Source organism: Cotesia typhae, unplaced genomic scaffold, assembly GCF_013202065.1.
Source record: "Cotesia typhae breed Kobodo isofemale line unplaced genomic scaffold, CoteBio_Ctyphae contig_48, whole genome shotgun sequence".
Classification (NCBI taxonomy): Eukaryota; Metazoa; Arthropoda; class Insecta; order Hymenoptera; family Braconidae; genus Cotesia; species Cotesia typhae.
This window is the reverse complement of record NW_027423756.1, coordinates 10855790-10877967: the sequence shown is the minus strand read 5'-3', so window position 1 is coordinate 10877967 and position 22178 is coordinate 10855790. Positions and strand designations below refer to the sequence as shown.

The 22178-nt window shown below is 31.2% G+C and overlaps 1 protein-coding gene across 3 annotated transcripts in view; it reads right to left on the bottom strand.

Annotated features, from left to right (window-relative positions):
- Positions 1-12: 12 nt before the first annotated feature.
- Knockout (Stork-head domain-containing protein knockout) overlaps positions 13-22178 on the bottom strand; it is an 89653-nt gene continuing 67487 nt past the window's right edge. For 2 of the 3 annotated variants that reach the window (XM_074246270.1, XM_074246269.1), the window contains 5 exons: positions 6705-7157; positions 5300-5506; positions 4840-5024; positions 4093-4725; positions 13-3407 (listed from right to left, as the gene is read on the bottom strand). In XM_074246270.1, coding sequence (XP_074102371.1) covers positions 2184-3407; positions 4093-4725; positions 4840-5024; positions 5300-5506; positions 6705-7157 — 2702 coding nt within the window. In that variant the 3' untranslated portion in view covers positions 13-2183. The remainder of the gene's footprint in view (positions 3408-4092; positions 4726-4839; positions 5025-5299; positions 5507-6704; positions 7158-22178) is intronic. The other variant, XM_074246271.1, reaches the window with a different exon arrangement.

Below are 22178 nucleotides of genomic sequence, written 5' to 3'. Positions count from 1 at the left end.
TAATGCTTGTCATTTGGGTTTTAATGTATCTATATATTTAGATTATGGTAATTAATAATTAATTATATTTTTATGTGACAAATTGATTATACATTGGAGAAAAATTCTACAAGTTAGTTGAGAGTTTAAAAATAAGTCGTATTGTAAGTGAAAAATATAATTAATTAATTAATCAATCAGTATAGTAATTAATTAATGACGCAGTGGCTTTACAAATAATTAGTCACCTTGCGATACATTACGTGAATTACGAAAAATCAATAAGTCTTACTACCACTAATTATTATTAATTATTAATATATAAATTCTATAAAATGCGAGGTAAAAATTTACAAAGTGCCTAATTATAAATTTTTTTAATTTTTAACTAAAATTATTAACTATAATATATTTAATCATGTCATTATTGTTTTTAATAATGCGGTTAATGTTATTACAGCAAGTTATAACTTTTGTCTCATCAGTTTACAAGAGAAGAACAGTCATATACATAAAATAAAAAATACGGTAGCAGCAACGATATCAATATCAGTTTAAATGTTTGGTATTTTTTTTATTAAAAATTTATATAAAGATTCTCGATGCGCTAGCCGTTTTTTTTAAGGCGATCGAATTAATTTCTACTGTTTTGGCACTTGGATTTTTTAAAAATATTATTATAATAATTGCACTAAAATTAGTACGTTTTTTTTTTTTTTTTTTTTTTTTTTTTTTTTTTTTTTTTTGTCTACTCTTACTTTATTAAATTTTAATTAAAAATAATTTTATTGAAATAAATTTTGATAATTAAATTGTTAACAGAAACTCGTTGCTTTTTTACAGTACACGCTTTACCGTTAATTTATTTATCTTCAAGGCCTAACGAGACTCTCAGATAATTATTTATTTATTATAATTATAATTATTATTATCTTTATCATTTAAATGCCATAAAATAAATAAATTTGCTTTAGCAAATCGTTTTAACACGGTAAAGCGATGCAAAGCTGCGAACAGTCTTTTATAAATTTATTTTTTAAAAAAACAAAAGGAAAAAAAAAATAATTAATATTTATAATTTAGATAATGATACTAGTATTTGTTAATTAATTATTAGTAGTATTATTCAAGAGTTTTTTAAATGTTTTATCCATAATTTATAATAGAGTGAGCCCCGAGAGGCCTTGATTAACTGCGAGGAAGCTCGATGATTCAAATGTCTCCGCTACTTATCCAGTAACAAGCAGAGTTGTTTTTTTTTTATCTACAGTAAATTATTTAACAATTATTTATTTAAACTTCTATGTAAAATTTTATTTCGCAAATTAAATATACATTAAATATAAATCAATTTAATTAGCCGAATAATATCGAAATTAGTGGTAATGGCAATTACGTATTTTATTATTTTTTTTTTTTTTTTTCGTTACAAATAACGTCGTCATATTTATTTGATATACGGGCCGGTTATCGTTACGTGACACACTATTTAACTCGATCGCTATGTATAAAATATATTACAGGCCATTAATTAGTTACACTAGTAAATACTCATATTTTATTTTATTTTATTTTTACTTTACTTATTCTTCGTTGTAATCACTGCCTAATTATTTTGATCCTTAAGTTACTTTTTATTAAGATGAGACGTTTTACTATCTACTAAGCTCATGTTGCTTACTGACTTATAAAAAACATTAATATAAACAATATTTTTCCTCATTTTGGTTGAATTTCATTCGTTACTATTTTTATATTGATATTTAAATCCTTCAATTTTAATTGAGATAATTGTCGTGATTAAGGCATAGCGTCAGAAAATTATAAATTTTTGTATACTTATTAAGGATATGATGATACAATTATCCTTAAAATTTGAAGTCGATTGACTACCTATATGGCTGCCCAATTTTAAAACACAGTAACTGCAAAAATTTTATACCTGATTTTTTTTAGTATTGCTAATAATTTCTAATTTTTTGACAATATTGTACCACGATAACTACCTTAACTATTCTCAAAGTAAATATGAAATGAATTAAAAAATTTTCATAAAAAAGAACAAGTTACAAAATTTTTTTTTCCATTTCATTTCTAATAAAAATAATTTATTTTTTACAAAAACTGCATCATAATTTTATCTAAAAAACAACTCAATAAAAATTTCTGCATGATAAATCTGCATTTCGGATCAAAATATCAATTCAAACAAGACCAAAATCAGTATGAACGGTAACATCTCGATTGTTGGGCTTATCAGCGGCCATATTGACCTCAACTAGAGTGTCAACGCTGTTAATCGGACAGCCTTTGAGGATTTTCTGGGCAGCCAAGCTCGTGAACTGGACCTGCATGTCGCTGAGGCTCGGATAGGAGTAAAGATCAGCGCGACTCAAGCTTTTGTCCAAATTGGGCTCAGAGCCCTGAGGAGCGCGCCTCGACTTTAAAGTGTCAAGATTCTCGATGTAAACATTGTTGTATGAGCCACCGAAGCCGTCAAAAGATTTAGTGGGAGAGGGAGGGTTCGAGGCGATATTATTTTTGGAGCCAGGATGCAAGAGGTTCCTGAAGCTGAGCGCGTCCTTGGACAAAGAGAGACTGAGCTTCCTGGAGTTATTCATTGCGTCGTTGGTGTTCTTGATGGTGGACCCAGTGACAGTTGAGATATCAGAATTGCACTTGTCGATGTTGTTGGTGGAGCCATCGATAAGGTGAACCTGGCTGTTGTTCAGACGGTTGGTCAGCTTGAGCTTGTTGGGGATTTCTTCCTCTACTTTGGGCTTGTTCTCCTTGTCGGACTCGGACTTTCCGTCCTTGCCGTTGGTGTACAGCGAGGAAGGTCTCTCGATCTTCATGAGCTTCCAGTCGTCGTCGTTGACCTTCTTCATGGTGAGGAGTTTGTCACCCTCCTTGCAGGACAGGAGCTTTTCCTTTTCGATGATCATCGCCTTGTGGACCTTCTCGCTGACGAGCTCCTGCTTCTCCTTGCAGAGAAGCTCCTGCTTTTCCTCCTTCAAGATCTTCTCCTCGAGGCAGCTCTTGGTCGTGCCGTTCTCGAAGGTGATAACTGACCGCATCGGCGAGTTGTTTTGATGGACGTAAATTTTAGTACCCGGAGAGCCGCTGATGGTGGTGGTGCTCGAGGCGTTTGAGGCGAGAGTCACGCTGCTCGAAATGCTCCCGCGGTCCTGAGGCGGACTCACCGGACTCAGGTTCGTTGATACTTGCAAGGTTATTGAATTCTGGGCTTCTTGCAGCGGCGTTAATGACCCCTGCTGGATAACCTTTAGCGGCGATGACTTGGCAGACGCGGTAATTGATGTCTTCAGTGGGGATGATGATAATGACGCTGATGATAATTTACCACTGGACACCGACTTCGCCGTTAGGTGAGTTGATGAGTGCATCGACGAGGCTTTCTGCAGTATCTATTTAAATAATTAAGCCAGTTACTTTTTTTTATCTTTTTACTCTGTTAGCTATGGTAATGTGTCAGTGATCAGTGATTATGGAGTGAGCTTTGATCGCTGTATGTGTAATGAGCTACGAGATTTAATTGACTCGCAAATATTTTTATATCATTTTAATTTAATCTTCCGACACTTTTAAATGTTTTATTTATTATTCAGAAATAAATTTCATTTTCGAGCGAATTTTATAATCAAGAAAAGTTTAACCTAATTAAAAATAATTTATTGGATGTTCCAATATGTGTTTTTTCAAGGAGAAGTAAGTCAGTATAAACGGGGTTTATGACTGGTACGTGGGTCAGTCATAAAGGACTCGCTTTTTTTTATGACACACTCCTCGCAGTGCATAACAATATTTTCGATGGAATGTTACATTGTATAAACTAAAAGACTTGTATTTTAAGTAAAATAACATGTTTTTATGATTCACTGCTTAATAGTTAAAAAATGAATGAGTTTGAGAAAAATTTTTCAAGGTTCAAAATTTCTTAGCACAATAAAAAAAAAAAAAAAAAAAAAAAAACTTCAATAATTATAAAAAAATTAATGTAAATATACATAAAAAAAAAAATTGAGTTTGTAAGTAAGTATGAGTGCATAAATGTTTTATGTGTGTGGTAATAATTTGAATTGTTAATCTGACCTTATGTTGGGGTGAACTATTCGAAGACTTGGTGCCGCTACCAGTAGAGTCGTGACTTGGTCTTCTGGAGCTATGCCGAGTGCTTGACCTTCCCAGTGTTGCAGTCTTGGCTGGGCTTGGACTATTGCTATGGCTATTGCTGTTATTATGAAGGTGGTGGTGGTGGTGGCTGTTATTATTGCTATTACTATTACTACTATTATTACTATTACTATTATTATTGCTGGTGTGGCTATTTTGACTATTGCTATTGTTTGTGGAGGTGTTAATGGTGGTCACGCGGACGGATCCAGAACTCCCGCCGCTGCGGCTCGGAGATGAGTTGCTCGAGTGTTTCCCGGTGGGCAGCTGCGGACGTGATTGGTGATACGACTCGGGGTTTATGGCGGTGGAAGGAGGCAGGACGGAGGCGCGAGACGTGCAGCGACTCAAACTCGAGCACTTTGACCGCGGCAAAGTCGAGCACGGGGAGCGGTGACGTCGCGAGCTTCGTGGGGTTGAATTCGCAAGCAGACTGGTAGAATCTCCGCTCGGTTGACGGCGATGCCGCCGGGGTAACGTCGCTGACCGTACGGAGCTTGAGTCGTCCCATACTTGAAAACTGGCCTGGGATTGGTCTAACCCTTCCATCATCTGCAAACAATTTTTGTTAATTTTTTTGCTCGTTATAATTCGACGCAAAATTTTTTTTGATTAAATGTTTTAATTTAATCACTAAATAAATAAATAAATGAATAAAAAAATTACCGATGGACTAACTGCTCTGGTTTGCGTTGCCACGCTGTGAAGATGAACCACCCTCGGGTTGAACCACTCGGTTGGCGGATACTGAGCACTAAAAGTGCCCATCAACGGTGCACCCTTCCTCCGACTGCTACGCCGAAAGAGCCTTGATAGTAAGCCTATCTTCTCTGTAAACAGCCCAGACAGACCTGATTATTAAAAGTGTAACGCTCATTACGCTCTGCAAGGAATGTCGGGAATGGATTGCCAGCTAAGGGTGACTCGCTGCATACATCGCACGTTCAAGCCGTGAATTATTACTAAGTTGCGTGACTTATGGCTTGTAATTTATAATTTAAAATTAATGATTATGATTAATGACAGCAGTGTTAGTGGCGAATTAGCAATGGAGTTAATAACACCCGTCACCACAACCCATTCCATATAATTATTAAAAATAGATGTCGCCAAATAATATACTCACTAGTGGGACTGTGAGGCGCGCTATCGGTGCTCGCATACTCGGCGCTTGACGAGGTGTCACTTCTTTCCGGTCTTCGTGGCAGTGATCGTGAACTTCCGCTCCTGTGAAGTCGACGAGCTGAACCCCACAGTCGCAACGAATGCCTTCGTTCTAAGCGACCGGGCACTGAACGACATCGTGCGAATAAAATTTTATCATTCGGATTTCCTGAAGGTTAAAAATAATTATTGTTATTGTCAGTCTTGTCATTTTGCTTTTTTTTTTTAATTAGTTAAGGACAACAATGTTGAGATTTTTGTTTTTTAACTCACTACTTGCGAGAAAAAAAATTTAATGAGACATCTATTGACGAAAACACGAACTAATTTTTTTTTTTTAATAATATTATTTTAAAACAATCTTAGAATTTTTTTTTGTTTACTAATTAAACATTTTTTTGATAAAATATAATATAAGAATCATTTTTATAAATTTTAATGCAAAATTTTTCAATTAACAAGCTTGAAAATTAAACTTGCAGGTATTTGACATAAACAAAAATTAACTTAATTAAAAAATTCTTGAACCAAAAAAATAAACTTTTAAGAATTTCATCGATTTGAATCACGTTAAATATTTTTTTTTTTTTGTTTTTTAAGCGTATATGAGAACAAATAGCTCGTCCCGTTTTTCGAGTGATGGATGATGAGATAAATGACATGTAAATTATTTGATAGTACGTTGTTTAAAATTTTTTTACTGCCTGAAAATTATTGGCATTAGTCTAGATCGTAGATATATCGGTAATACCGTTTTTTTATGAGGTGATTATTATATTTTTACGTAGAGTATCGGTTGTAAAGGCAATAAAAGAACGTGCAATTGGAAAAGAGACCGTTAGATATGCGGTATATAAAGAGTGATCACGTTCCAAGTTTAAGATCTACGTGAATCCATCTTTCACCGCTTACAAAATGACAAAAGTGGATACTGAATAAGTTGTTGACCCTATTTTTACTATTATTATTTTATTCCTTATTCCTTATTCCTTATTTTGCTTGCCATCTAATTTAATTACAATAAATTCTCGATAAAATTATTCTTTTAATATAAAGTTGAGTTAAGTAGTTTTTATTTTTTGCAAATGCTCCAGACATCGCGTACAAACTTGTCAAGGACGACAGGTATAAACGAGCTTCCCTTACAATATAATGTTATTACTACTTTCTCGTTTTAAATATAAATATATATTTAACTTAACTTGTTAATTTTTATAAAAGTTATCGATAAACTCGGCGGCATTATAAGCCGACTAGTTATTTTATCGGCTGATATTTAGAATACTAACGAGTTAAATTAAAGTTAAATTAAGAGACAGAGGGAAGAAAGGAAAGAAATTTTATAAAAATAAAAATAACTAGTTTACCTCCACAAATAACGTCAGCTAAATTAGTTTGTACGGCTTGATGCGTCACATTACCATCCCTGAGGGTGAGCATCTCACCGTGTACAAGTGCCATTGCTTCGTCATTGCTCATGAGCATACCCTGCCCGCGACAGCTCGAGACCTCGCGCGAATTTCTCCTGGAATCGCTGGAATCCCGTCTCAATCTCTTGGTCTCGGGTGTCACCACGAAGTACCCCTGCGATGTATGGTAGATTTTACGCTCTTGCATTAATTTTGCGAGCGCGTCGTACACCAGTTCACGGTTCGGTCGCTGCATTGTGGGAAACGCATTTCTCAGCGCTGAACGCAGCGTGTCTAGTGTCGCGGCCTGTCGCTGGGATGTTAACTCCAGTATTGCCCAACAAAGTGCTTCTGGAAGTGGTGTAAATTGCCCTTGAGACACCGGGGCTACTAAACAGTCTTCAATGTCGCCTGAAACAATATAATATTTATATTTTTATTTTTTATTCAAATTATTAAGAATATTTATTTTTTTTTAATTTTTGAAAATTGATTTTCATTTTTAAAATTTTAATAAAATTACCACGATCAAAATTTTAAATATTTTTTTGGTAAAAAATTAAATTGTTTAAAATTTTCTATTAAAATTAAAAAAAAAAAAAAATTTTTTTTAAGCTTCAAAAACTAAAAAAAAAAAAAAAAAATTAAATACTTTTTTTTTTCGTAAAAAATTTTAAAATTCGATTTTTCAAATCCTTAAAAATATTTCCAATTAAATAATTTCTTCGACATTTAATAGCTCTATTACTTTACACGAATCCAAAAGGTCCATAGTTTAGTAACATCAGAATAATAGACGGCTAAAATTATATAATTAGAATAATAATTATGGTAATAACGTTGAATGCATAGTCAATTAATTTTTACATAATAACCTTACATTAAATATATAAATTAACCACATTACATTATTTAGTAACAAGTAAAAGTAATGCCTTTCTAATATAAACCCGAATTTCGTCAAAGATACTTATAGATATATATTTTATTATTAATATATTATATTATATTATATTGGAGCGCATCGAGGAATAAAAGCAACATTAAGTTTATTATGTACTCTTCCTCATTTTACCAAGACAGTGAAACGTTCGCACCTTAATCGTACAAGTTTCAGCCCAGAGGGCACTACCGCGGGATTATTTGCGAGATTGTAAGTTACGGCGCTATAAAACCAACTTTGAGGCATCATCTTATAATCTCATTGTAAACTACATTTTTAACCACCTGTTGCATGCAATCAACTAGAAACTCAATCCACATTTTGCGTTTTTATGCCATAAACAAACTTTTACCGTTACTGCTTATTTATACTCGTATAACCCAACGCACCTATTACTTTGACAATTAAACAACTAAACCTTGTTAAGGAATTAATAACTTTGTAAGCTCATCAGCTTCTTAATTGGTAGTTAAACTTTTGTTTTTATAGCCAATAAAATTTTTATTTTTAATTTACGAATTTAATTTTATTTTTGATTCATCTTTTTTACCGGAGACCACCTGATACGATTTTTTACGGCAAAAACTAGTGACCGAAATAGCTTAAATTGATACCCGTACGTAGAGTTATGCGTGAGATACGCTTAAGAATGTATTACACTCGTTTTCTTTGGAATTTAATCGTAAAAAAATAACTTTAGATGTCTTCAAGTATTTTGCTTTGCTTATAAATATTTGTGGAATAATAAGTTGACTATATAGAAATAAAAGAAGAGATATTCAAATTACATTTAATGCGCATTATTTTTTTTGTTATTCCTGACTGACATTAATTTTTTTTTTTATATAGAACATTAGTAAAAATTTTAATTTCTGATAAATAAATAAATAAAGAACTAAAATTTTAAACCAAAAAAAAAAATAATTTTGAAACATTTTTATTGATCTTAAAAATAATATTTTTACAAGTTATCAATAAATTGACCATTTAAAAATTTACGATGATGAAAAATTATTAAAAAAAAAAAAAAAAAAAAAAAAAAAAAATTAAAAAAATTATTCTTATGCGTGAAAAAAATTAATTAAAAATCTTTGATCATTAATTGGCTTAGCAATGAATTTCAAATAATTATTCTTCCATAAAAATAAACCACAGACATTAATAACACCCCCGAAATAAACAGGAAAATAAATTAAATTAAGCAATTTACGGAAAACGTGAGAATGTGTAACCTTCTAGTCCAAGAATAAAGAAAGTGTATCACTAAAACCAAAGAAACAACTAATTCCAAGCACATATCCAAGGACGTGGTCTCAGAAGCTTGTAAGCTAAGGCGTTTTTTCCCTTACATTTGAGACCGGCAGGCAATATAAAGAGTATAGATTATTCGAAAACTCAGCGGCAGGCAGGAAGGGTGTTCTAGAAATTCAATGGATGTTCCTGGTCTTTGGTACGTACGCTGAATACCAAATTAAAAAAAACGTCAGATCAATAAGTCGGAGCTTTGATGTTGGCCTTTACCTTATAAACTGAGTAAATTACTTTATTATATTATAAGAATTAGAATTACCTATTATCTATTAGATTAAAAAGCATGAGATCTATCGACTTGAAGAAACTATTGAGCTATCAATCAGATTTCGGGCTGCTATTACTATTACTATTACTGTTAAATTGACCCTCGGGATTGGACGTCTTCTAGACGAAGGACTAAAATGATTTGCTGTATTGATCATGATTCTATATGATGTATAATTATATGTCCAGGTTATAATTAATGTCCCTACAGTTGACTGGTAATTAATTGTGAGCATAATATAATATTATCAAGTTGTAATAATGAATTACAATTTATAATTAATTCGTAATCAATATGTTCAATCGAAAATAGAGCCGCGACTCTGTTAGGGTCAAGGTATCGTAATTATGCACTTACATACATTATTCATTAACATATACTCATCATAGAGACCTTTTTATGTATTATTGTAATTGAATAATTCAATAATTACAATTAATAATTAATCTATTTAAATTTAAATTTAAATTTAATTTAGTATGAAGAAATGTTTATATTTATTTATTATCGAAAATTTATAAGACGTGTGTGTTGTTTTTAATATTTGTCGCCTTGTATTTTATTATTAGGAAATAGAAAAAGCAGCATTAATTGAAGAGCACGACGGCTGGTAGATAAACAACATCCGGATCTTCTTAACGATACAATTTCTACGCACAATTGACTGCACATTACTTTATACTTGATATGTTTTATATTATGTTCTATAAATATATATGTGCGAACGTGACGATAGGAAAATGGAAATATTCTTAGCATCAATGAATGGCTTACATCGATGATTGATTTTGGCGCCGTTGCATGGATTTGATTTGATTTATTCAATTAATTATTTATCCGGTGGTGAGCTTAAGATTAATCGAGAGGAAAAATTGATAATTTGCAGATGTTTTTAATCTTTAAAGCTGGGTTTGATTTATCGTTTAGAAATTAGAAAAAAAAATTATTTTGTTGGCTTACAAGAGTTTGAATTTTGGAGTTATTAGTTGACATTTTTATTTTTTTAAATTAGTGATTTAAAAATTTTTTTTCTAACCAATTTAAAATAAAGAAAGATATTTTTAAAAATTATAAATTTAGAACTTAAAAAAAATTTCTAAATCTAAATAATTATTGTGAATTTTTTCTAATAATATCACTGGAATTGCTAAAAAATATCGAACGGAAGCTTTTTAACAGAATTAAGGAATGAAAAAATTTTTTAAAAATTAAAAAAATATAAATCTGTCTTAAAATCTCAATAAAATAAAGAATCCGTCTAGACAAATTTTAATAATAACTGTAGAAAGGATCAAAACACCGTAAGTGGTAATAAAATAAAATGAAGAAAATATTTTTGTAATAAAAAAAAAAAAATATGGGAGATTACATTTATATAACACTATAGCCCGAAGATGATAATAACACGGGTAATGTAATAAAGAAAGATTAAAGAAGGACATAAATAACATGAAGCTGCTCAAGTAGAAGCCTAAACGAGGTGTTTGTGACAAGATAACGTGACACTTTTAGCGAAATATCTTCATACTTTGCTCAAGAAACATAACTTTAATATTATCCCTCCATACAAGCACGGTTATATTTAATGTAATATAAACATAAGCATACACTAGTGTTAACTTTGGAATTTAATAAAAGGAAAACAAAAATGGGACTGCCATTCAAAAGTACATAAATTGCTCGAGATCTACTTAAAGTATTTATTTACAAACCACAGTAGAAGCTGATTGAAATCTTGTATTATCGCTCTCAAGATTTATAGATTAAAAATCTAAATATGTACAAATGTTGCACGTGTCGTGGCTCATGCGTAACCAACACGGGAGTGGTCCACCTACGAACGGTAGTTTTTAATTATTTCAATTTAAATGTTTTATTTATTAAGAGAGAAAATACTAAATGTCTACGCCTGTATTGTCCGACAGCTCCTTCTGTCTTTCTACATGTAATATCTGTTTGTGTTGCATTAAATCAACAGGTGCGTAAGTCATACAATTAAATAAATAATGCATCAATTATTACATCAAATATTGAATCTTCAATTATTTTTATGCGGAAAAATGAGTATGTAAGTATTTAGAATTCAAATATTGCGCAACTTTGGTGTAAAGTCAATTTTATTTAATGTCATTATAAAAATTTTACGTGATAATAATCGTTGAAAATTATAAATAATTGCTTTGCTTTTCATTTTTGCGGAAAATTTCCAGTACCATTAATAATTATTTAAATTTTTTAGATAGCTAAATTTTCTCCAAAAAAGTTATCAATTGATTTTTTTTTGTATCTTCAATATTTTAGCCATAAAACGGATTTCAAATTTTTACAAATTCAAAAAATTAGACTTCAAATTTTTTTTTTAAATAAAAGATTCGACAAAATTTATAAAAATTTTTTTTATCAAGAATTAAATTTTCTATAAAAAAACAATTCTCTTACAACTTTTCCGTATCTCTAATAATTTACTCAAAATTCCGAATCAAATTCTTGAACAAATTTCTCTGCGAAACTAATGTAATAAATTCTGAAAGAAACAACAAAAAAATATATATTTCCGCGATTAAAAGTTGTCCCAACAATTTACCGTCTGTCCTGATAAAATATCCGCGGATTACGTAACAATTAATCGCGAAAGGCGGCGACGTACTTTATGTCCAGTGACACTAACCTGACTAGCCGCGACATTATAGTATTACGAGCTAAACAAATTAGCCTCACGGAATAGCTGTTTAAACTTTCCTGGCACGGTGAATAATGTCAGTGCGCTGATTTCCGCGGAATTAAAAGGCCACAATGATAAGGACACTCCACCTACTCCTTTCATAGATATATAGATCATTTTAAAAAATTTTTGTATACCAGGTTAATCATACTATATTATATTAGCAAGATTTAATACATACGAAACCACTGGAGGATAACTATTTAAAATTTAAAAAAAAAAAAAAAAAAAAAAAAAAACTATAATATATATTTATGCATTTAACGGATAATTGCAGCCAGATCTTAGTGTCTATTGTACGCGTGAAAGTTAAATGCCAACATTAGAGTAGAGGTAGTATGTATAAGTAAAGACCGTAGCAGTTAGAGACTGTCAACCCTTTCGGAGGACAAGATCCGTTCCAGAGGCTGGATCTCAAGTAATATTAAATTATATTATAGTTAGTCGAGTAATATAACTTTAAGCAAGAGCAAGCACTGCTGGGTTTTATTGTATGTTTAGCGTATAATATTAACTGGCACGTTCTTGAGTGTACACGGCAGTTAATAACGTAAACATGTCCAATCATTTGTGGTAAATAGTTAAATGGGTCAAAACGAGAGTATTCCGGGGACCGGGGACCGAACATCACCCATGTAACGTGTGGGAGTTTAGTAAGTAAATAGTCGAGGCCGTGATCTTTGGTTATTTATTTTCTGTAAAAATTTTTAACACCAAGTTAGAAAATTTATTACCAAGATTTTCATCTGGAGATTGTTTGCTGATCTTTTTCATTTTACATTTTACACTAAAGGCTTTTTATTTAAATAGCTAGAGACAACCACACCTTTTTTGATAAATTATTTAAACATTATAATATTTAAAAATTAGCGAGTGAATCGCGTGGGAGAATTCATTTCGATAGCAATGCTCATGATCTGGATCTGTTTTTACACGACTTCTTTTTTTTTTTTTTTTTTCTTAAATTCTGGATTAAGAAACGTAAGATGGAAAAGAGACTGAGGGGTATAGGAGAAGTTGCACAATTTAAAGAGATCTTAAATGCAACGAGGGAAAGGAGCCATCAGACCACGCCTTGCTGCTCTCAATTTAAACAGTTTATGCTCCTCTATCCTCAGTACTATTCGCTGTATGCTATGTCGTCATGTTGACTAGACGTCTTTTAATTTAATGATGCTCTTCAGAGGATATCCACACAGACGTTCATTATTTTGTTGTCTTTTATAGTGTTATTGCGATTTCAGAGCACTAAATTCTTCATTTTTATGGGAAAATCCTTTTAAGACTTTCATTAACTCAATATGGTGCTTTTGATATTTTTATTAACGTAACAGAAGCGGAAATTGAGGACTTTTTTGGTCAATGTTTCAATGAAATTGTTTTTTCAAGTGGATTTTAATTCACAGTTTCACAAGTATGGACATGGATGAAACCACTAAATTTATTAAACAAAAACAGTTTTTGTTATTTATTTTTTTATCATTAAAATTGATTGTGATTTTTTTGCTTTTATAAATATGCTAAAAAAATTTTTTTAAATGAAAATACATTAAATGAATTATATCCTTTGAACTTAATCAAATAATATTATTAATTAAACTAGAAATTTTCTTTCAATTTCTTTCAATTAATATTCGACGAAAAAAAATATTTTAACTGTAATAAAAATAAAATGGTAAATTAATAGACTTTGATGTAGTAATTAAATATTATATTTAATTGACTTTATATGAATTCCGAGGTTACTTATGTTAAGATATGCATAATTGGATTTTGTAGAAAAGGTGTATAATACTTAAAATGTACGACAAGTTGATCTTGTCGAGTGTCTACAACTCACTGGGGGTTTTAGTAAATATTGAAAGTGAGAAAGTAGAGAATCGAAATCTGTCACTACACATAACATAACATAGCATTATCGCAGAGTAGAGAAGAGAACAGAACAAAGTAAGAAATTTAAAGTGTAGATAAAACGTGAGAGGTGGTGAAGCTGGTTCTTGAGCTCGCAAGCAGAGTTGAGATGTTAACCTTTGCACATTGGGACGGCGAGTATTATGCATTATGAATTTCATTTATATATTCTATTCACATTTATGCGAAAGCACTTAAACACACACGGCAAATGGATTTAGATAGCGGTAAGGAAGAGAATTCTTCCTATCCTGATAATACCTGACATCTTCTCCGACACCAACTACCGTGATATGAAGAGCATACTGAGGTTGCCAACTAGTACTTCCATCCTAGTAACTATCCGCTGGGAAAGTGTTAATTTAACAGTTAAATTGACGTCTAGTCTATCTGGTCTCCTCACATCCGAGATCCTTTGCACACTCTACTTGACTCTTTATGTTACAGCTACAGTTCAGCTCGTTCCTCGTCTTATTTTATGCATGTTGGTAAATGGAAATCGTAAGTGATATTTTACTACCGGAAGAGGGAGGTTACTAAATTGAAAGTGAGGGTTTTTTAACTTAAATTATATACCACCTTTGATTTGTAAATAATAAGTCCGAGTTATGTTGATATTGCTTGAGTTCAAAGACATTTACAACTCTTATTTTATGTTATGAAATTTAACTAAAATTTTTTTTTTATAATTATCTGATAAAAATAATTGACGTCATTTTACAGTAAAAATCACAAGAAAAATTTTTTTCTAAATCTTTAAATTTATAATTTATTAATTTTTAATATTAAATAAAAGCTTAAATTTTTTTTTTTCAATATTTTAATAATTATAAAACTAAAATAAAATAAAAAAACAATTTATCTCGAGTAAAGCATAAAAATCTTGACTAGAAACAATGACTGTTCATAATGTAAATAAAAAAGGATGAAATGTTAATTTATACAAATAAAATAAATTAAAAAAGACTCGGTAAAAAGTTAGCCAGTTAAGACAATTAAGAGTACACAGTGCTCGGCGTTTGACTTGTAGCGAAATTTCAATGTAATGGTGAAAAGGTCGTCCTGAATAGTCTTAACAAGAGGGTGATTCCCTGATTTGGCGTTTGGTGTGTGTACGCTGGCATTTCCCATGGACAAACTATAAACCGCGGGCGTAGGTCGAGCGTACCCGACACGATGGATCACGACGATAAGCCGACTTATCTCTCGCCTTCGACTTTCGCGCGTAAATACAGAGCCGTCGTCGTCATGGGGACGTAAGCAGATCTCTCGTTCTCGGCTTAGTTCTTGCTATACTGACTATTCTTTTATTTATTTATTCTTCTATATAAAACGCCGACAAGAGTAACGACAAGAACGCCCGCTAATGTATTTTGCATATAAAGCACCTGAAAGAGACCGGAAGAGACAGTATGCCAGCCAATTCCACAAGACCGGTAACTACCAACTACCAACTATCAACTGTTAACTAGAATAGTACACTAACCGCTAACGTGCCTTCTACCCACGATCTAGAAGGTCGAACAATCCAGCCCGATCTCCTCCGATTATTGTTATTTCATTACCAATATCATTTTATAAATGTATATTTATTTATTTTATAAAACTGGGCACATACGTGCAAGTAACTTACTCTATGAGCAGCTTAAGACGACGATCCGATTGTTCGCGACGATAAACACCGGCTTTCGCACGATTGGTCACGTCGATAACAATCTACTTTCGCGCCTTAGTGAAATTCTTCTGTTGACGGCTTAAAAACCTACCAAAGTACATGCGTTTGTTGTGTACTGGTGCTAGTCTAGTGAAAGAGTCTACATACTATAAATGTCTTAAATATTCTTCTTGTTTTTCGTATCTTTTATATGCTCTGTCTGTATCAAACGCCCAGATCCGCGTGGGTGAGTTTCTAAGACAACTTTTTATGCTATTTTTCATTTTTTTCCTTTTTCTAGGACATTCCGGTTACCTGAGTCGAAATATCCATATTTATTTTACATAAATTGAATGGATTAAAATTTTTATTGTTAAGAATAATTATTTTTAATTAACTGAAATGAAGTTGATTTTTTAAAAAAATTTTTACAACAACTAGAAAGTAAGAAATACAGAATTTTATAAAAAATGTTAATTTTGCAACATTTTTCGAATTTTTATTTTTTATTTTTTCAAGAATTTGAATTTATATAAATTAAGAAAGTACATATTTTGGAGAAAAAAAATTGTTTGACGGATAAACACTAAAAGTCACGTGATTATTTCCGTCCCTCCTGCTTATGCTCATACATCCTCAAGTGCCAATTTATTGTCCAAGTCAATTAGGAAGAGAGAACAGTTTGTATACAAATAATGATAATTGATAATATTTATAGTCAATGAAAATATCACATGAATGAAGGAAAAATAAATTCCAAGATAATGGGAATTTCTTATGGTTGTAAGACAATGAAGAACTCATCAGCCAGGTGTTTTTATAATTTTTAATCCTCCCACGTCCCTCCTCTTCTGGGCAAAGAACAAAAATTTTTAATTTTACTTAAACTTTCAAGATTTTTATTATAAAAAAATAAAAAAATCATAAAATTGAAGAGCCAATTTTTTGGATTAGTAGACTGAGAAATAAATTTGAAAAGTAGGGCTATAAATATGGATCTGGAGTTTGAATATAAAATCAGATATGTTTGTTCTTGGCGGTAAGTACAGCATAATGTCTTCAATTCAATTGTCAGGAGTAATTAAGAGTGTAAGAAAATTCTTAAGGCAATGATCCGATTCGCGATTACGGGTAATGTATATAATATACCGAGATTCAAATATCAACGATAATGATAATGATTAGATATAATAGTGAGTAGTGAATAAGAGCAACTGGATGAGTTGGACAGAGTAGAGAGTATAAAGAGTGAGTGGGTGATCCACGTGTTTTGCCACTGACACGCTCAATGATTCTGATACTCACTGGTCCATGACCTACAGCTTTATAGCCGAGAATCAATAATCCAACCGACAAAAAATTCAACAAAAAAAATTACTTTTATTGCTGCGGCCTTGAACGTGAAAAAAATACTTTCTTATTACTCATTAATTACGCAACCTTTTTTACTTTCAAACTCAACTGCTCCGCGGAAAATAAACATTTAGAAAAAAGTTAATTTTTTACGCGTAATCGAAAAAATTTATGATAAATTACAAATTGATAAAAGTTTCACGCTTGCCAATTGGATCTAGCTAGAGTAGTTTTATATTTTATTCGGAAAAAGTGAACATGTACAGTAGAAATATTGCTCAACGTGTGATCATTAACTTAAACTGGTCTAGTCAAATTGAATACTGAGACTGAGACACTCGATTTTTTTCTTTTTAAGTTGAGTTGCTTTTTGCTGTGGAAAAGGTGTGGTTCGCAAACAAACAAGTAAAAATAGTTATTTTGTCTCGTGTACACGCTATCCATTTTACCTTGCTCGTGTAACCAATAGCCCGTTAGCCATACTATTTAAAACTCAGTTTTTAAATTTACACCTATACTGTACGCTAATAAACTAATCGACTTAGAAATATCATTTGTGCAATATATCAATTGTTGAGAACTAAACAATCATGGAAGATTGTATAACACATTGCAGTTTCTCACAGCAAAAAAAAAAATTTAAGTTAAAGGCAAATAGTCTTGTGAAGTACAAACAGAAAAAATTTATGCGATTCTATTGAAATATATTTTTTTTATGTTATGTAACTTGTTTTTTACCATAAAACTTTGTACAAGTTTAAAATTACTAAAATAGATGGTGAATATTTAAATACTATAAATAATTAATGCTATCACATTTAAGCCAATTAAAAATGTAATCCCGAAAGAGTCTTGAAAAATATAAGCTTATTAACTGAATTGTCAGCAGAGTGAGTGTCTAAAAAATTAAAAAAAAAAAAAATTAATGATGTTAAAATAATGCTGGAGCAAATAAAATGAGCTCGTTATCTCCGGATCGGATTGTATGTCAACGTCAAAAAGTAAATAAACAAAAAGGCTATTCACAAAGTAAAGTCACGTTGTTTAGTTATTTGTGTGTACTAATCTGATTCCCACGTGAACGAAGGTAATTTCCTAGTAGTTTATTCCACCAGTGGGTCACCGTGTATCATCATCCTAGCATCCTACCAAGTGGGTGCTGCTTTCAGCCAAAGGGATGCTGCTGCACGACATTGCCTCTTTTTACGCTACTTGATACTCACTCCAAAATGCTCAACCGACTTGCATTCTATGAGTATGAGGTTAAACAAGCACACCAATAAAGACCGAGAGCTCCTCTTTTTCATCCCAGTCCCGCAAAAAGTAAAAATAAAATTCCGCCTCTTTCATCTCACCACAAACTAAATATCTCAACATCTGTATCTCTATGTACATGTACATATACATATACATATCTGTGGAGTGTATTCAGGCAGACTTAGACTTACATTACATTAGATATCGTACGGGAGTCATTGCCAGAATGTAAATTTCATGTAAATCTAACTCTCAGTAACAGTTGATCGTGTTTGTATACTTATATACGTGTATTCTATTCTATTCTCTCCTCATCTGCAGTGCCGAGCACCGCACTGACTTATTCTTAAGTGAACTGTCTCTACTGGCTCTACTGACTCGATATATATCGGTCTCAGTCTCAGTAACTCTGTACCGGGTTGTGTGGTATTGGTTTTGTGGGTAACCTTTGAGCGACGAAGTGACTTTAGACTCACATTTTTTATTTACTCTTTATTTTTATTCGCTCACTGTTCCTCGCTGACTTATAAGAGATCGTGATTATTCGATGGGATCCGGGTCGTTCTCGTCTTGGACTTAGTCTTAGTCTTGCTCTTGGTCTAAGTCACCGGGTCTTCAAACGAGGCGGGACCACCTATACTAACCGCGCACTCTTTATTTTTATCTAATTATCCTCATTCATCATTATCATTACTCATTAAATTAATGAATAACTAACGATCTTGATTACGATACAAAGTTAAGCCCGATCTTGAGAATTATTCACGGTAAAAATTAACAGTCATTTATATTCAAAGCCAACCGATTATTGAATATTGATGGTAATTATTATTATCATTGTAAAAATAATAAAAGTTTGCCTTTTGATTTGCTCTTGCTCCGTTAACCGTGCTGTTTATTTACTTGAGTTTACTCAGAGACAGTGGCGCTCGATGAAATCGCCTTGCTCAGGAGAAAACGGGCAGTAACCTACTTTATGACGATACTCGATCCAGTAGTTTTATGTTATGTTGCTTTTTTAGTTATTGCTAACGAAATTATCCTTTAAATAGGGTATTTATTTATTGGTTCTCATTAATACTCGGAACAATTATTTACAGTCGTTTAATTATTTATTTTTTTTTGTAAATAAATCGCCTGATTTAAATAGCATCTGATAAGTATTTACAGAAAAAAAATTTGAGACAATTTTTCATTAATAAACTTAATATTATTTTCCATTTTTAATAATTTTACATCAAATGTCGAAAAAAAAAATTATATAAGATATTTTATAAAAAAAAAAAAATTGTCAATACTTAAAAAAAAATTATATAAAGTTTAAAAAATTGTTTATTAGAATTTATATCTCAATTTCTAGGCTAAAAAGTTGCGACCAAATAAAAATGGATGAATCTTTGCAGAATTAATGAACTAAAAGACATTTTTGGATGAATGAATGTGACAAATTATTTACGGTGATTGTGACGGGAAGCGGGTATTATAAGTATAGCATATATAAAGTATATAATAGTGTACTTATAATACAGGAAGAGTGTGCGTGAGTTGAATAGTTTTAAAAGTTGTTTAAAAAAAAGTACGTGTTAATGGCGGTTTTATTTAGCCGGACAACTATCACTCCACTCTGAAGTAGTGTGTTAAATAAAATGTGTTAAGTTTAACGACTATTTATTAGCCTGCGTGGGTTCCCGAATAGACGTAAGATAGAGTTCGGTTTGATATTAAGCAGGCAAAGAGAATGAATGAACGATTGTTGTTTTTAATTTTATTTCCTTGTTTAGTTATTTTTAAGCTCAACACTGGACGATTGCATGTGTGCCTAGCATGATCTCTGCATGGGGAATCGCATACCGGAGTTTATTAATCACGTATTTGTAATTACTAATTAGTAATTAAATTTTTTTTTTTTTGGTGGTTTGTTTATTGAAACTTGCTCAGGTTTTCGAGATGCTTTGTATGGGCATGATCATTACTTTCTATTCTATTATACACTAGATCCTTTTTATTTTCGCGGTTGGTTTATTATTTTAATTACGATGTATGGAAATTATTTCCCCGGTTAAATTAGTTTTAATAAATACTATTAAGAATAATTTATTCGATTTTTTTTAACTAAGATATCAGGATATTGAGACAGTACTTATGTTATCCATTTTTTTAATCGACAAAAAAATATATATCAGTGCAATAATGAATTAGCTAAAAGTGAAATTATTTTAGTAAATTATCATCACATTACGTCAGACTTTAATAAAATTTTTTTTAATTCTATTTTAATTTACATTTTCAGATGAAAGATTTTTTTTAAATCGTTTTAAAAAAATTGCATATTTCGAGCTTTTAATAAACATTTTATCTCTAAATAATATAGATAATTAATATTTTAAATATTTTAATGGATTATTAATATGTAATGTTAAAAATTGAAAGACAAAAAAACCGTGGAATAAATTACAGTACAGATTAATTTTCCAAAGATGGAAATACATAAAAAAAAGCATTTGATTTAAAGCGATCAATAAATAAAATAAATAAATAATAATAAAAAAAAAGGCGATGAATATATCGTGCACCTGGTGACTCAAAGACAAGTGGCAAGTCCCACAAGATCTCGAGTAGGAAATTATAAAATTGATATGAATGATTTCCGGCCTTAACTTGTATTAATGAAAATAAGCTCAAATAAATAACAAACTGATAGATATATCATCCAAGTGGGCGGTAAAGTAAGAATAAGACAGATGTACGCCGCAATGCTTTATATTATATTATATGTATATCGGAATCTATACTAATAAAGTGAAAATAACATTTATCTTCGGTATCAACTATTTAATTCGCGATATTTAATACTTAACACCCGTATCAGTCCTAACAAAACAACACATAACCATATTTATTTTATTAGCTGCCCAGATCTCCCTGATAACGATAATCGAAAATTGATACTTTCATTCCATCACGGCATCGAATAAGTAACTCAAACTCTAAAGAAATTTAAAAATCCCACACAATATCTAATAACTCTATACACTACCAGTCGTATTTATAACTGCAAGTTATACTGCGGAAACATTGAATTAGCGAATTAATTGAATGCATGGAAGTAAACGAGAAAGTACACTTAATTCCGTAAAAATAACTAATGTATCAATCGATTGAAACTCTTGGAAGGCTTCAATAAATTTAAAACAAATTACCAGCTCATTTTGAGGATTTAAATTATTAGCACCGTGGGAATCCAAATGAAATTATCCTCATTCATTTTACTTGTGTTGCATTCTACTCACAAATTTACACGCCTATAAATATTATATGTATTTACGAATGTATTATATCGAATAAGTAAAGGTAATAATAAAATCACCTCGGGATTTTAATAATACTGAATTATTTAATTTCAGATACATGGGCGTTGTATCATTACATTATTATTATTCTTATTATAAAATATATAAATATATACATATTAGGGTGGGTCAAAAAAATCGAATAATTTATTTTTGATTTTATACTCTGAAAAATAGGTTCGTAGACACCTAAAAAGAATTCTCTCCAAGTATAAGCTCTTAATTATAACGGGAAGGTCCTCCGCTTTGCGGGTTTCTATTTTTTTCGAATAATCAGATAAAAAAATTTATATCTCGCTTCCAACTGCTTGGAAAAATATTCCGTGGCATAGATTTTGTGAGAAATTGAATGCTTTACAAAAAAGGTCTCTTATGACTTTTTCAAAAACTCAACCGATTAAAAGATATTCATAGTTGAAGTTTGGCTATTTTAAGGAAAATATTCGTTTTTATTATGAATTTTATAAGTCGATGAAAAAAATTATTTCGGATTGCGGAACTCATGATTTTGTAGGAAATTTACTGCTCTACAAAAATGGTCTCTTATGATTTTTGATTAAGTGAAGCCGTTACGAGATATTCATCGTCAAACATTAACGAATATCAATATTTCCAGTTTTTGATCAATAATTCGATAAATTTTAATTTAAACTATGAGTTTCA